General features: G+C 39.6%; 1 protein-coding gene across 1 annotated transcript; it reads left to right on the plus strand.

Annotated features, from left to right (window-relative positions):
• The first annotated feature begins 1,253 nt into the window (after positions 1–1,253).
• LOC134307485 (protein angel homolog 1-like) lies at positions 1,254–11,255 on the plus strand. Its single transcript, XM_062990474.1, has 10 exons — positions 1,254–1,409; positions 2,743–3,759; positions 5,177–5,394; positions 5,631–5,700; positions 6,718–7,154; positions 7,437–7,569; positions 9,287–9,397; positions 10,588–10,618; positions 10,740–10,882; positions 11,021–11,255. The coding sequence occupies exons 1-10, from the start codon at positions 1,346–1,348 to the stop codon at positions 11,161–11,163; spliced, it is 2,367 nt and encodes a 788-aa protein (XP_062846544.1). The 5' UTR covers positions 1,254–1,345; the 3' UTR covers positions 11,164–11,255.
• The last annotated feature ends 5,727 nt before the right edge of the window (positions 11,256–16,982 follow it).

A 16,982-nucleotide genomic window follows, 5' to 3' on the forward strand; every position in this document is an offset into this window, starting at 1 on the left:
CCACTTACCATATAGAAGCACTTTGAAGTTCTACAATTACTGACTGTAGTCCATATGTTTCTTTACATACTTTTTTATCCTGCTTTTATCCTGTTCTTCAATGGTCAGGACCACCACAGAGCAGGTATCATATAGGTGGTGGATGATTCTCAGGACTGCAGTGGTGTGTTAGTGTGTGTTATGCTGGTATCATCAAACACAGAAGCGCTGCTGGAGTTTTTAAATACCATGTCCACTAACTGTCCACTCTATTAGACACTCCTACCTAGTTGGTCCACCTTGTAGATGTAAAGTCAGAGACGATCGCTCATCTATTGCTGCTGTTTGAGTTGGTCATCTTCTAGACCTTCATCCGTGGTCACAAGATGCTGCCCACGGGGAGCTGTTGGCTGGATATTTTTGGTTGGTGGACTATTCTCAGTCCAGCAGTGGTAGTGAGGTGTTTAAAAACTCCACCAGCATTGCTGTGTCTTATCCACTCATACCAGCACAACCACCCAAATAATACCTGCTCTGTGGGGGTCCTGACTATTGAGAAACAGGGTGAATACAGGCTAAAAGGGTATGTAGAGAAATAGATGGACTACAGCCAGTAATTGTAAAACATAAAGTGCTCCTATATGGTAAGTAGAGCTAATAACAGGGACAGTGAGTGTAGAAACAAGGAGGTGGTTTTAATGTTATGGCTGATTGGTGTATGTATAAAGTGAAAGTTTTATCTCCCAACTGTTTTATTAATTTGTTTAATTCAGTAAATGCTTAATTCTCGTGTGGAACTACTTAAAAGTTCGGAAGTGAACATACATTTCTAAGGACGTGTCATGGCAATCTTGGGCTTTGAATGATTTTAAAGGTCCTGGGTTTGATTCTTAGGTTCTTTCTGTGTTTAGGTGTTCTGATCCCCATCAGACACCTAAAAGATCAAATGAACATCAGTGCCTGACCTCAAGAATGCTCTTTTGACCAGACTGTCACAAAACTTCCAGAATAGTGCAGAAGGGAATGGGTCTCCATAGACTCATGATTTTGGAATGGGTGTTTAACAGGCTCACAGCTCTTAGTAAAACTGCTAGAAAACTTCGGATATCGGATAGCTTTATTTCCCCGTGATTAAGATTGATTAATTGAATATTTATTGATCAATGTCAACTGCATGAAACATTAAGGTGCTGCCACCTCTGTTAAGCTGCGTTCACTACGGCAGCGATTTTAGCCTCATAGTGGTGTTCATGTTTGGCGTCCCTTGCGGTCAACACATACACACTTGTACAACAGGGTGAAGAACGGAGGGATAAGTACAATTCTTGGGCTGCCCTGAAATGAATAGTTGACCAGTATTTGCGTCATGATTGGAAGCCTTATATATTATGGGCTCTATCCTTTAAGTAAACTCCTGACTAAACTCTCAGGTAAGAACCTCACGCTGCTACACGTTCACTCTATGCTCAAGTGTTAGCGAGCTAGCAGCCATGCTAATAGTTACGCATGAATTGCCTCAGCCAAATTACATTAATGTTACAACCAAATATACGAAGTTATATCGAAATTAACCTCGTACGATTAACGATAACGTTATTAGTTTTTCTACATGTCCAGTGCTATATGCTACTTCAGCTGTTTGGCGTCTGGTTAGGGCTGTATCCCAAATGTGGGCTAGTTTTCTTTGGAAAGTGCACTAGTTAGGGTGTGAATCTGTTTTTTTTTTACACACTACATAGGGCTTTGCGTGTATAGTGGAAGCGCTATTTGGGATTGAGTCCGAGCGTTACCTACAGGTGCCACAATGATTTATGCTAAATAATTGTAATAAGTGAATTAAAGAAAATTATCAAAAATGTCGATTCCCTAAACCTTACATGTACTTCTCTTACAAGCAAAATGTGCATTTATTTTGGTCAAACAACTCATGTAAAATTGTTTTAATTCTTATGATAACTAGCATGGGTAAGTATTTAAATCAGTTGGCAAAAGTATTGGGACACACCTCTTAATCATTGAATTTACAAAATACAATCAAGTTGGTCAGCCAAAACTTAAGTCTTTTTAGTACTTCTGACAGTTAAAGATTTTTTTTTTTTAAATGCATTTTACAAAAATGTCCCATAATACTCAAATTTCTTACTAATATAAGTCTGAATACACAAATATAAGACAGACCCTAGTAAAATATTAAACACTGCTTATGCTGTGAATATCACAACAATGTGCAGACAAGCAAACAAACAAAAATGTCCCAACTTTTTTTGGAACATAAACTTCATACTGACTGTACATTTATAAAGAACTTGATTCTTTACTTGCTTTTTCAAGAAGGTCCTGGGTTCGATCCCCAGGTGGGGCGGTTCGGGTCCTTTCAGTGTGGAGTTTGCATGTTCTCCCCGTGTCTGTGTGGGTTTCCTCTGGGTGCTCCGGTTTCCTCCCACAGTCCAAAGACATGCAAGTGAGGTGAATTGGAGACTCTAAATTGTCCAAGACTGCGTGTTCGATATAACCTTGTGGACTGAGGAACCTTGTGTAATGAATAACTACCGTTCCTGTCATGAATAACCAAAGTGTAAAACATGACGTTAAAATCCTAATAAACAAACAAACAAACTTTACTTGCTTTTTAAAGACTTAACTGATTGCTGAGGTGTGTCTGAAAATATGGACTCTTGGAAATTTGTTAGCAAGTGTAATACTTTTAAGCCTCTTAATATGATATGTTTTATGATGTTTTATAACCTTGTCTGTTTTATACAGAACTGTGGTGGAACGATCGTCCTGTATTCATAAATGGCAAAGGATTGTGGGATTGTGATGGTCCAAGTCCTTACAGAAGGCTTAATGAGCAGCAGTCTGTCTTGTTGGATCAGTGGTGCAGCACTGCAAGTGAGCTTTCCGAGACACCTAAATCCACTCACTGGAAGAGGAGGAACACTAATGGACTGGTGGATGGTGAATCTGTTTTGGAGATCATAAAGGGCACAGAAGAGAAGAATTGTCAGCGGCAGGATTTGGACGTAGCAATGTTTCACAAAGAAGGGGAGAATATCTATGTAAAAAATTCCATGAATATTGATCCTGAACCTTTAAATGAGGGAAACAACTCCAATTTGGTGCTAAAGCTGGATAGTGACCTTGCTGAGGAACAGGCTGCAGGAACGGGTGGCGATATGAACAGATTACTGCAGGACAGTGAGCAGCTAGAATCAGCGATTGCAAGGGAGGCATCTGCTGCTGCAGCAGGGATGGCATTGGTGACGCCAGGTGAAAAGCCAGTAGCGTCAGCTTTAGCAGCAGACGGACGGGTTCCATTGCACACAAATTCACATCTAGTGGCTGCTTTAGGCACTTATGCATATGCTACACTTGATAATACAGACCTACCTAATAAAATAGAAGGTGGTCATGAAACCATGCCACTTGAAATAACACCAGAGGGTGGTAATGAGTGGATACGTTATGATTATACACAACCAGCAGAAGTGACTCGTGTTGGTGCATTTACACATGAAAACCAGCTTGGATTTCAAATGGACAGAAACACAGGAGAAATTAAAGACCTTGTCGGTGCTGCTTGTCCTTTGTACAACTTAAGTACTTTACTTGCAGATAATCATGCACAGACCATCAGTGATCAAACATGGGCCCAGTCTGCACCCACAGGTTGGCATTTTCCAGTGGGACTAGGGCTGTCAGAGGTGACGAACTCTTCCTTAGCACAGTTTCCTAGCATGAGCTACTACCCTACAGTTCAAGAGAGCAACTGTTTTGAAGGTAATGCTTGTTTTGCTTGTTTCTTGCTGCATGGCATTTACCACATACACTACATGGCCAAAAGTATGTGGCTACCCTTTCTAATTATTGTGTCATAGCTATTGCTAACAGTTTTCAATAAATATGCTTTCAGTTTTGTGGCACTAGTTTGGGGAAGGCCTCTTCCTGTTTCAGCTTCAGTTTGGTGTGGTGAAATTAGTTTGAACTGGACATTAAAAGATACATTTCCGTTCTCTTTTTAATTGTTGATTATTTTTCACCGATAACAGACAAGCCTAGAGCGTACCATTAAAACATATAAAGTTACAGTTTCATATCAGCAAAGTCATTATGCTTTAGTAAATAAAACACAGCATAATGGTAAACGTGGCAGTTAGAATAGAATAGAATAAAATAGAATCTTTATTGTCACTATACACAGGTACAATGAAATTTTAAATGACATCTCTCCAATAGAGTAGCAGCAGTAGAGAAAAGACTGTAGCAGTAATCACAAAAAATTATTTACACTCTAAAAATAAGACAAAAATAAAAATCTTTGCACTCTTAAGTAAATTTACATTGTAGCTTTAAATATTAAATACTGACTGTGTGTGCAAATGCTGCATAGTCCGTGTGCGACCCTTAGTCCTGTGTTTGTGTGTGTGCTCAGTCTTTTTCAGTTCTGTGGTGTGTGATGGAGGCCACAGCTCTGGGCAAAAATGTCTCCTGTTCCTTAGTCTATTTGTGCGTGCTTTTATTGTCCTGAACCGTTTAGATGAACACCGTGAACAGAACCAGTTCAGCATTCACAGTGTAGATTGTATATGTTGTTCAGCAGTGAACATTTTAATACAAGTGCTAACTAGACATTCATTTTCTCAACCATTTTATCCTGGTCTGGGTCAGTTTTACCAAACAGTGAGCCTAAAGGCATGAATACCCTGGACAGACCGCCAATCCTAAATTAGCCAGTCATGTCTATGTAGATTCCCAGCTGGCCGATAGCACGATTTCACAGGTACCCCGTGGTAGGCTAGTGTAGTAGACTACTAGACTAGTACTTATCTGCAAAATAAGCTGATTTTCTGCCTTTATGCTTGGATGTGATAACAATATACACATAATTTTTGTTTTAAAAAAACATTACACTGAGATCCACATGTAGCTCCACTCCCAGTTCCAATAAAGCATCAGCTGTTGGGAATAAACTTAAATGATAGTTTTAACTAACAACAATAATTGAACAATATTAAATAGTTTTATCTATTATCAGTTAACCGATTAATCATTGACAATCCTAGTTTTTTTTTATTAATTAAAACAACATTCTTTTCTAAGTTTCTAAGTTTCTTAAGTATTTAGCATTTTGTTGGTACTGTATTTGTGTGAGTAGCATTTGTCTTAAAGCAGAGCTCTTTTTTGTTTTGCTATTTAGTGATGTGGAGGGTGTGGGAGGACCTGAGTGAAAATGATGACGCTACCTTTGCAGACCCAGGCTCCAAGTTCTACTTCACTGTAATGTCCTACAACATCCTGGCCCAGGACCTGCTAGAGGCTAACTCAAGGTTGTATGCACACTGCTCAGAGGATGTGCTGGCATGGGAATACCGCTTTCAAACCTTCCTAAGAGAGCTTCAGACCTGGGAGCCTGATGTGAGTTACTGTACATCACTGACTGATCAAATAGCCTAGCTATTAGGAGCTGCACCTGAAGGCCATCTGGCCTAAAAACTGCCAAATTAAGTATGCAGACCAGAATGAGCTGCTGTGATTGCTCCTAAATACAAAAGCAGCTGGAAATTATAAATAAAGCATGGGTTATAGTTAAAGCTGTGATACACATGAAAGCATGATTTTTTTTGGTCATATATGTTTTTAAACCTTTACAGATTATTTGTCTTCAAGAAGTCCAAGAGAATCACTACCTGGAGCAAATGCAACCAGCCCTGACTGAGATGGGTGAGCACATTTCCCCTACATGCCGCAGCATGTAAATTTTAAGGTTGTTCAGTTAGTGTTACATTTATAAATATATCATATCAATATCAGTAGTATTTGGCAGTTTTTGGCACCAGTTTGACCACGTACATTCCAGGCAATTGAGCTCAAGGGCCCAACAATGACAACCTGATAGTGGTGTGGCCTGAACCAGGACCTTCTAATTACTAGGCCATCTCCTTAACAACTAAGCTTACAATTAAGAGCTACCACTGCAATAAACAGAGGCCGCGGTGGGACTGGTTCCACAAGGAAACACTGGGTGCAAGCCAAATAACCTGGACAGAGCACATATTAATTGCAGGACTTGCAACCCCCAACCGAGACATAGCCAATCATGTCTGTACAGATGCCCAGCTGGCTTAAGTCTCAGTGGTGGTGGGCTATTGTAACAGACTGCTCCACCAGAGTGCACCTTATCAGTCAGTATACTTAAATTATTCTGCAGAACACAGCGTGTCTTACTCTGCTGCCTGCCACCCTAGAAATCCTAATAATTAAATTCATTAAATCTTTTAATTGAATTTATTGTATGTATTTTTTAAAAACGATGGGTCATATGTTGTCATTGTTTTCTATCACATTTGATGTAGGGCACTAATTGAAAGTGAAGGAGAGCAGAGATTGGGACGGGGCTCTCCATACGCAAATCCAACCTCACACGCAAATCCATTGAAGTATAGGTGGATAAGAAGGGATAGGTGGACTGCGCACACGTTGGAATGGTTGTGTGTCAGGCAAATATACACCCACCCTGGATGTCATTGGGATTCCCAACAGCAGATTGGCTATGCTAAATTGGGAGAAAAAAGGGGAAAAATGCATTTTATAAAATGTATTTTTTGCCAGAGTGGGCTTTAGAATGATTTGAAAAATCTAAACAAATCTTTACATTGTGTGAATGTGTGCAGTTATTAACCATTTTCTACAAAGTTTCATCAAGTGGTCATCTTCATTGCTTATTTTTGCTTTCTCCAGGCTATTACTGTGTTTACAAGCGCCGCACTGGCACAAAAACAGACGGCTGTGCGGTGTGTTACAACACCCAGCTCTTCACACAGCTGTCGGTCAGCCTGCTCGAGTTCCAGCGCAATGACTGTGAACTGCTGGACCGGGACAACGTGGGCATCGTGCTCCTCCTTCAACCAACTGCAGCACGCAGTGAAGGCCTGACATTCAGACCCATCTGTGTAGCCAACACACACCTGCTGTTCAACCCCAGGAGAGGAGATGTGAAACTGGCTCAGCTCGCTATAGTGCTGGCTGAAATTGACAAAGTAACCAAGCAGTGTAAGGTCAAAGGGCACGACTGTGAGGTCATTCTGTGTGGGGACTTAAACTCCACACCCAACATGCCTCTGTACGAGCTGATCAGCACTGGCTGGCTCTACTACCACGGGATGCCAGCATGGATGGTGTGTTTCAATTAATCGATTTCAGTGTTTGTTAGCAAAATATGGATGTGATTGGTTGTTGTAGAATTAACTGAATATAAGGGCAGGTGCTGAATGTAGCAGTGTTTCATTTCTCAGTACAGGGCAACATGTTGACATTTGTAGGATTTGTTGAATGTGTATTTTAGCTCTGTCTTATCAGTTTACAAAGTGTCAATGGGTAATATTGGAAAAATCTGATGAATCTGATTCACTGTTTTAGGCCTTTTTTTTAAGCTTTTTTTGTTCCATTTGTAATTGCAGGTCTCTGGTCAGGAAGACCTGTCCTACAAAACCTATCACAGGAGGCTGTATGCGCCATTGTGGCCCAGCAGCCTGGGCATCAACGATAACTGTCAGTACTCTAATGTCTCTGAGCCTCATGTCAAAGAATCAGGTCAGTGGAGATGCATTTATTTGTGTGCCAGTGTGTCTTTTTATACTGTGAACTGTGAAATTTTATTTTCAAAACCAGTTACCCTGCCTTAGTTACCCAGGTCAACCAGTTAATTTACTCACTTTATTTAACCCATTTATGCATGAATTATAACAACAGGAATCAAGATTTTTTTCCAGAATTGTTTAATTTTCCTTTCAGGCTAATACAACTATTTTTTTAATAGTTTTTTTTATTTTTAAGTGTAATTAATTAGGAGTTATTCATGTGTCTACTCAGGTGGACAGCATGCATTTGAGTTTCACTGATAGTGATATTTCATTAACAGCCCAATGAATAGAACATACATTTTTTTTAGAAATAAATAAATTTAGAAGTAAAATACAAACTTTTAATGATGTACAACAAAATGGTACCATGTTTTAACATGTACTAGACTGGCTATGAAAAAACATGAACAGTCCAATGCTTTGTGAAAACAGAAAAAAATGAATTGGTTTGTTTGTGGAATCTATTTACGATACCTTAGCAAAGCAGTCGGGGCACAAAGGCACAAGACATTTCAAGGTTTTTTGCGTGCATAGAGCATCTTGGCATCTGTGTGCATTTTTTGCATCCTTGAGCTGAGGCCCATACTTTTCAGGCCCAAATCTGATCTCAGTATATCTCATAGGTACAAATGGTACAAAGAACACCTTGTGATTCTCCTCTGTATATAATCACATAGACACAACATTAAAAATATTCATTTAATACTATTAAAAATAGTGTGGTTTACAAAAAAAATCAAACGAGGTGTATTTTCACCAAAATATGGATTTAGTATAAAATACATTTGGTAGTTGAAATATCCCCAGAATGCATGATGTCCGTTTTAGTAGACATGTGGGTAATTGTAATTTACTGCTTTAAAAAAATAAATATTTGAACAACACAATGACTGTATTGCTTCTCAGATGTTGCATTTTGTGCTCAAATTTTATTTACCAGCAAGGATGCCTTTTAGTAGAAGAATTTTACAGAAATCCCCACAGCACCAGAGTTTCTGACATTCCGTCAGCTATTTTGGTTTACCATATGATTTGTTGCACTTACAATTATTGGCCACATGGTGGCGCCATAGTGGGTTGTTCGCTAGCGTCCATTTAAAGGGCTGTCATGCATCAATTACAGTAAAACCTACACACATAGAAAATGACTTTTAAATAGCTGTCCAATGTAGTGACCACTATGCACGAAAGGGTTAATGAATAATGGGTTGAATGAATGAATAATTAGACAGCACACAGGCCTTATTACTCAAAGTAAGATAGGCAATAACTATTCCCATGGATAATTAAAATAATTAAAAATCTTACATTACATTGTGTACTGTATCAGGATCTAAACCATTTCATGTATAACATGGAGGGCATTAGGGGGTGAAACAATTTTTCATGACTTTGTAATTAAAGAGTTTTGGGACAACTTTTTATAATTAAACAGCTCAAAGTGTCCCAGAGACACTTGACTGTTCTTTATTTATATAGATTTATCCTTTTAGGACTTCTATAGAATAGAACCAAACTTTTTATTCAGGCTTGTGAAGAGAAGGGAAGTTCTTTATATAAAGCTGATGAGTGAGCATTTCCCAGTCACTGTAAAGCCCCATGTGTGGTGTGTGTGTGTGTGTGTGCTGTTGAGTCTATGAATAAAGCTATATTTGCTCTTCCTGCAGGGAAACTACAGTACAATCATGATTTCCTGCGGCAGCTGCGTTATTGCCCGGCAGCTTGTGTGCGTCCTGCTGACTTAGAGCTCATACCAGGTGTCACCGACAATATCCCAAGTAATTCACCTAAACTCACTATTGTATATTTATTCAGCATTTTAAAACAATTACACTTACATACTGACAGTAACTTTTTTTTATTATTATTTAATATATAATATTAAATAATCTTTAATTGTCTTCATCTGTATATCCACATTACAAATACCAAGATATATAAATACAGGCAGACATAGAGAGAGATTTCTGTGCCATATTTCTTTTAGTAATTTTATATATTATTTCTATTTATTTATGCATTTTCTCCCATTTTTCTCCTGATTTAGCGTAGTCAATTTGTCTTCCGCTGCTGGGGGATCCCTAGTTGCATTTGAGGAGGGTATATTTTCTACTCACGCCTCCTCTGACCCATGCGCAGTCCTTAGTGGACCTCTTTTTTTCACCCATGCATTCTGCACAGGCACCTCTATCTGCTAATCAAGGTCCTTGCATAGCATTTGAAGACCCCACCCACATAGTCTGGTCATCCCGCCCTAGCAGACACGGTGGCCAATTAGTGTCTGCTGCAGGCACTGCCAATTATGCCCGCTAGATGGCGCCCAGCCGACCTGTGTCAATGCAGAGTTTCGAACCAAGGAGTTCAGAATCTCAGCGCTGGGGTGCTAGCAGAATATCCCGCTGCGCCACCTGGGCACCTCTAATTTTATATATATTTTAATATTTTAATCAGACGTTAATTCTGGTCAGGCTTGTGGCGGGTCCAGTTCCACCGGGAAATGCTGTGTGCAAGACAGAGCACCAATCCATCACAGGGCTTCGGCCAGCTCCCCTTCAGACATACATTTACATTTTCGGCATTTAGCAGACGCTCTTATCCAAAGACAAAGCCAATGCTATCTGTGTAGATACCTGGCCCTCTAATAGGACTATTAAGGTTTGAACAGATATAACCTCTTATTCTGTCTAGTTTTCCAACTTTCCAGAACTGGAGTGTCTTCACTCACAATTCATTCAATTAAGTCATTGCCTGATTTGAAATTGGGAGCTAGACCAGTCTGGCATAAGTATATGAGTCAAACCAATTTTGTTTCCATTTTATTTTTAGTCTGTAGGAATTTTGTGTCTAGAAATTGCTTAGAAGCTACTAAAGTGGCAAATAGGGTTAAAAAATCTTGACCCTTTTAAAGTTTCTTTTGTATTCTTTGTTTGTTAATTTGTGAAAACACTGTGCTTTTTATTTCTTTTAGTGCCTGATGAGATGCAGCAGTTTGCTCCAAGGTAACCTTTAGTCTGAATTTAGTTTTAAACTGAGAAACCTAATACATTTGTTTACATCAAAGCTACTGTCACAAAAAGCTATTTCTCTATTAAACCTGCCGTTTCTGTTCTGTTTTGACAGAAGGTTTAGAAACACTATATATCACAGCTTAAACTTAAGCTCAGTGTACAACCAGAACATAACAGGAACCACACTCGACGCAGTCACCACACTGCACTCAGACGGAGCCGCCATGGTCGACTACATCTTCTTCTCCAGACGAGGTAAAGGTAACTCACAGACAGTGTTTATAATCTGATCAAATTTGCATTTGCTTATTTCATTTGAAGGCTTTCTGCTGACTCGAGTCTGTCTTGCTACATGTCGGTGTATTTATGAACTCTGTGTCTCCTTCTGTGTAGTTCCGAACGGGGAAAAGGGTCTGAAGTTACTTGGTCGACTTGCTCTGCTGTCCGAGGCAGACCTATGGTCACAGAATGGACTTCCAAATCAAGCTTTTCCATCTGACCACCTCAGTCTTATGGCCAAGTTTCAGCTCAGCTGAGTATTCAAAGCTCAAGCCAGGACAGTGAATTAGGGGGTTTAAGTTTGCCCTGTAACTAATGGAATGCACTGTGGTACAGCTATTTCTGACTTGAACTGAATGTTTTTGAGGCCTTAACCAAAGCCAAAGCTTTTTTGGAACATAAAATTAGGCTTTACACTTAACCTTACTTGATCGTTTACTGGGTTTCACCAGTTCTTACATTTGTTTTAAAAGGCAGTTTTACATGAGGTGATGGATAACAAATTCCACATTCAATGGCTTTGATGGATTTTGTGTTCAAGCACTTTATTACCTGTGTCGTCACTTAAATCCACAAATGAATCTAGTATAAGAACTAGTGCATTATGGGACTGTGTCATTCATTTCAAGAGTCATGGTCATTGGCACAAATTGCAAACAGCTTTTATTTCATAATGTTTGCACTGCAGGTATTTATTATCTCTGTGGATTTAGTTAATTTTACTAGAGTAAAACATTGTTATTTGCAAACTTTTAGCGAGCAGCTGTAAAAGTATTTCCCCGAGATGAACACTGCAAACAGCTGGTTTCCCTATGCATTGTCTGCTGCAGAATTTGCCACCATGTAGTGTTAAACTACACCTAAAACGGGATTATCCGTTAGCACACCAGAGCCGGGGTTCCAATCTCGCCTCTGTTACCTCTCAGCTGGGCGCCCTCTAGCAGGCACAATTGGCTTATTCCTGCAGCAGACGAAATTGGCTTCTAGTCTGCTGGGTGGGAAAGACCAGATTAAGGGAAGGGGTTATTAGGACCTTGGTTGCACAGGGCGAATAAAAGGGATTGGTGGACTGCGCACACATTAGAGGGAGTGTGTCAGGCAAATATACATCCTCCTCGGATGCTGTGGGGGTCCCCAGCAGCGGATTGGCTATGCTAAATTGGGATTAAAAAGGGGGTAAAATGCATAAAAACACCTGAAGAAAAGCCATTGCCAGATAGAATGGTAGATAGCATTACATAGCATTTTTCTTTGTGTACAAAGAGGGGGGTTCTTACAGGGAGGTTCGAGGGTACAGGATTCTGAAAAGCAATTATTTATACAGTCTTATACAACCGTTTGCTTGCTTTGCTGGTCAAATTCCATGTTCGGGTAATTTTCTTAGTGGCAAATGAGTATGCACAGCCTCCAGAGTCAAAACTTTTGAGATTACTTGCATTTTGCGGGCGCTTGTGTGTCGCAGCGATCTAAAGCAATATCGCTCCACTAAGATCTCAGCAGAGCCGTCGATATGGTCGGGCGCCCACGTACACAAATGGCCGTATTTGAGAGATGTAAGGTCAGACAGGGTCTCCTCCAGCAGCTGGTATAATATGCAATGTTTGGGACTGATCTGGACTCCTGCATGAGTGAGGTGTGGGGGGTGGGGGATGGGATTGCAATTCTTTGTGGGAACCAAACATTGGCAGGTCACGTGTCAGAATGTGGTGATCTGGCTCTCCTTGGTCAGATCCGGGGTTGTGCAAGCGGCAGCAGATTTACAATCGAGAATTGGAAAGGACAGAATAAAACACCACATCTGGCATAAATGTGCAGATCCTATTTCCTCTTCTGTAAAGGATGTTACTTATTTTCACTTGGGATTTGACTAGTGATGTACAAACCTTTGTATAAAACCATTAGCATGAAACTGAATTACACAGCCATAACATTAAAACCACCTCCTTGTTTCTACACACACTGTCTATTTTATCAGCTTCACTTACCATATAGAAGCACTTTGTAGTTCTACAATTACTGACTGTAGTCCATCTGTTTCTCTACATACCTTTTAGCCTGCTTTTAACAGGACCACCACAGGACAGGTATTATTTAGGTGGTGGATCGTTCTCAGCACTGCAGTGACACTGACATGGTGGTGGTGTGTTAGTGTGTGTTGTGCTGGTATGAGTGGATCAGACACAGCAGCGCTGCTGGAGTTTTTAAATACCGTGTCCACTCTAGACATTTTTACCAAGTTGGTCCACCTTGTAGATGTAAAGTCAGAGACGATCGCTCATCTATTGCTGCTGTTTGAGTTGGTCATCTTCTAGACCTTCATCAGTGGTCACAGGACGCTGCCCATGGGGTGATGTTGGCTGGATATTTTTGGTTGGTGGACTATTCTCAGTCCAGCAGTGACAGTGAGGTGTTTAAAAACTCCATCAGCATTGCTGTGTCTTATCCACTCATACCAGCACAACACACACTAACACACCACCACCATGTCAGTGTCACTGCAGTGCTGAGAATGATCCACCACCCAAATAATACATACTCTACAGTGGCCCTTGGGGGTCTTGACCATTGAAGAACAGTATAAAAGGGGGCTAACAAAGAATGCAGAGAAACAGATGGACTAGAGCCAGTAATTGTAGAACTACAAAGTGCTTCTATATGGTAAGTGGAGCTGATAAAATGGACAGTGAGTGTAGAAACAAGGAGGTGGTCATAATGTCGGTGTATACTGTGATAGACAATTTTGGCTGTATTTCCACTTTAATAAGTAATGACACGTCTTTTCTGGTAAAGTTTCAGCAGTTGTTTTAGAATTGGCCACTGATATTTACCTAAGAATTGCTGCTCTAGTTCCCTGGGACATTTGATGTCTGTTCACACTCATTTGTTCATGTTGAACCCCTTTTACAAATGCACCATTTGAGTGTAGACACATGTAAAGTTATTTTCTTCCTAGCAGGTTTTAAACGTTTCCTCTCTAGTGAAGTTTCTAAAAGACGTTTTAGTCATATACCATTTTATATAATCTAAGGTTATATGACATAAGGTTGTTGGAACCTTGTTGTCTTATAGTTTTTCTTTTTGATGAGTTTTTGTTGCTTTTGGTGTTTATTACCAGAACATGTTTGTAGGGGGGAATCCTTATTGTACCCAGTTCTGTTATTTTAATTTATTTTTTTGACTATCTGCATTTGTTTTAATCACTTGTGTATTCTTTCTGTGGAAGAACAATAAATGACTTGGCATTAAAGGGTTTGTTTTGCTGTTATTTTAGTTTGGCTACTCTAAATTGATTATAGGTATGACTGTAGACATACCTATTAAAACTGATTATAGGTATGACTATTATGCTTTGCTTTAGTCCTTGGATCTATATCTTCATTCCAGAGCTTTGAAATGCTGGGCACAAGGTGAGCATACAATCTGGTCTCTCACACTTTTATTTATCCACTCATGCTTAATAACATGCTTTATTCTAACTAGGGTCACGGTAATATGGAGCCTTTCCAAGGAACACTGTGAGTTAGGGAGGAATACTTTGGATCAGCACCAGTTTCTGAGTTGAACGCCTGTAGTGGTGACTTTACTGCTTTAGTTATTAGATTCATGTCTGATATATGACTTGCATTTAAAACATGCGGATGTAGCAGGAACGTTTTTTTTGCATTTTCTCATTGCAGGACATTAGGATGCTTGTATTGTCTGCTATAAACTGAAGTATGTGGAGCTTCCCAGCTGCCTCCACTGAAGCATAACGAGACTGATTGGAGAAACACAGCAGGAATGAATTGTTTCTGCACCATGTGGAGGTGGGACACTTGGACTCTATTCATTTCAGGACATTTCAAGCGTTTCAAGCTTGTTTGTTATGTATGAGTAGCTTTTTCCATTCCACAGAGAATTCATTGTCCGTGGACAAGCTCCAAATCTGTTAGCATTAGCTTTAAATGAAGAGTACTTTAAAAGATTTTAAAATGCATCACAAACTGTGGCTTGTAATGCTGTTATTCTTTCCCAGTCCTGGTGAACTGTGGTGTCAGCAACCTAAGTTTGTGAACTAGAAAGACGAAAAAAAAATTAGAGAATATAGTTATAAAAATACACAAATATGTGTGTACACATATAGTATATATATATATACACAGTATTGTTTGTGTAATAATTAAAATTCACTTTTGTTTGTAAAAAGAAAATACAGTTAAATCAGAAAGTATTCAGACCCCATTAACTTTTTACTGGGCGGCACTGTGGCTAAGTGGGTAGCACTGTCGCCTCACGGCAAGAAGGTCCTGGGTTCGATCCCCAGGTGGGACGGTCCGGGTCCTTTCTGTGTGCATGTTCTCCCCGTGTCCGTGTGGGTTTCCTACGGGAGCTCCAGTTTCCTCCCACAGTCCAAAGACATGCAAGTGAGATGAATTGGAGACACTAAATCGTCCAAGAATGTGTTCGATATAACCTTGTGAACTGATAAACCTCGTGTGGCGAGTGACTGCCGTCCCTGTCATGAATGTAACCAAGGTGTGGAGCATGACGTTAAAATCCTAATAAACAAACCTTGACTTTTTACACTTTGTTGTGGATTTGATGTTTAAATGGATATAACTGGAATTTTTATCCATCAAGCTTCATTAGATACCCATAATGAAAATGTGAGAATGTTTTTGCAGTATTTAAAACACAATAGCTAAGATCTCTTATTCACAAAAACATATTCAGGTCTTTTATTCAGTATTTTGTAGAAGCCCCTTTGGCAAAAAGTCTTAATGGACTTGATGTACAAACTTTGCACACCTGGATTTGGGCAGCTTATCTCACTCTTCATTGTAGATCCTCTCAAGCTCCATCAGACTGCATGGTTTTATGCTTTTGTTCATTGACATGTTGAAAGGCTATCACCTTAGTCTGAGTTTCTGGAGGAGAGTAAACTTGGCACAACCTTGAATATTTCTAGTGTTGACCAAGAAGGGATTTGGTTGGGGCTTGGTTGCGTCCCCTAAGTGGCTAGGTTCACGTACTGCCATGCAACTTCTGTATGCCCAGCCAGAGAGGTTACCAGCAACATGGCTCTTACCATAACACCACTCAACCTTACTAAAAACTAATTTAAAAAATGTTCCAGTTCTATGACATCATAATGTAACTCAGTGTTTTCTTTGTTCTTAGGAAATGAAGCAGTCTGCATTGTGGGAAGAAAAGTTATTCAATAGAGCTGCATCTCACACACCTGCTTCTGTACTGTCTTTAACACTTTGGTAAGAGAGCTCATAGTCATTGATTGTTTTGGCAACATGGTAATCTGCTATTGGTCACATGAGAAAGTCATACTCAGCTGTATAAAGGCAAAACAAACACACAAGATCACACTTCATTTGTTCTTGGCTCATGTTTTTTAAAGGTTGGTCGCACTTTCATTGGTAAACGCTAAACTTTACAGTGCTCATATTGTTCAGGTTCAGTCCCGTTTCCTAATGTTTTTAATGGTGGCTATATTTAAGTTACATATACACGTTTTAATTTGCCTGTAATGTGTAACTAACTTGACATTTAGTTTTATTGTGAGGCAACATTATTTAAAAAAGGACAATATGGTGCAGTTTAGGTGCTATATAAAATGTAATGTCCAACAGTAAATATCTGATTATCAAAACATAAAAAAATCCGCACAGACCTATTCTAGTCCATAACTTGCACAAACGTTTGAAATTTACATTTGGTAAATACATTTGTTCCTTCTGAATAAATCCATCACAACCAACTGTCTATACAGATCACAAAAATGGTTAAAATGTCAAACATTTTAATAAGAGTGGTCAAAAATACATGGCCAGAAGTAAATGGACCTTTTAATTTGTGGGTTCAGTTTTGGCCACACTCATTGCAAACAGATGTTTTGAACCTTAAAGATACCCGGGCATTCTCTATAGACAGACATCGGCAGTATAATAGGTAGTACCAACAAGCTCAGTTGCTTTGAGTGGTCATTTGTTAAACTTCAGCCCCACAAAAGATGCCCTGGTCAAATGTACAGTGTATCACAAAAGTGAGTACACCCCTCACATTTCTGCAGATATTTAAGTAT

This window comes from Trichomycterus rosablanca, unplaced genomic scaffold (assembly GCF_030014385.1).
Source record: "Trichomycterus rosablanca isolate fTriRos1 unplaced genomic scaffold, fTriRos1.hap1 scaffold_275, whole genome shotgun sequence".
In the NCBI taxonomy this organism is placed as follows: Eukaryota; Metazoa; Chordata; class Actinopteri; order Siluriformes; family Trichomycteridae; genus Trichomycterus; species Trichomycterus rosablanca.

Coding starts and splice junctions, on each gene's coding strand:
- LOC134307485 (XM_062990474.1), top strand. CDS start 1,346: ATGATTGGAAGCCTTATATATTATGGGCTCTATCCTTTAAGTAAACTC. Junction 5,395..5,630: donor TTCAGACCTGGGAGCCTGAT/GTGAGTTACTGT, acceptor AAACCTTTACAG/ATTATTTGTCTTCAAGAAGT. Junction 7,570..9,286: donor GCCTCATGTCAAAGAATCAG/GTCAGTGGAGAT, acceptor CTCTTCCTGCAG/GGAAACTACAGTACAATCAT.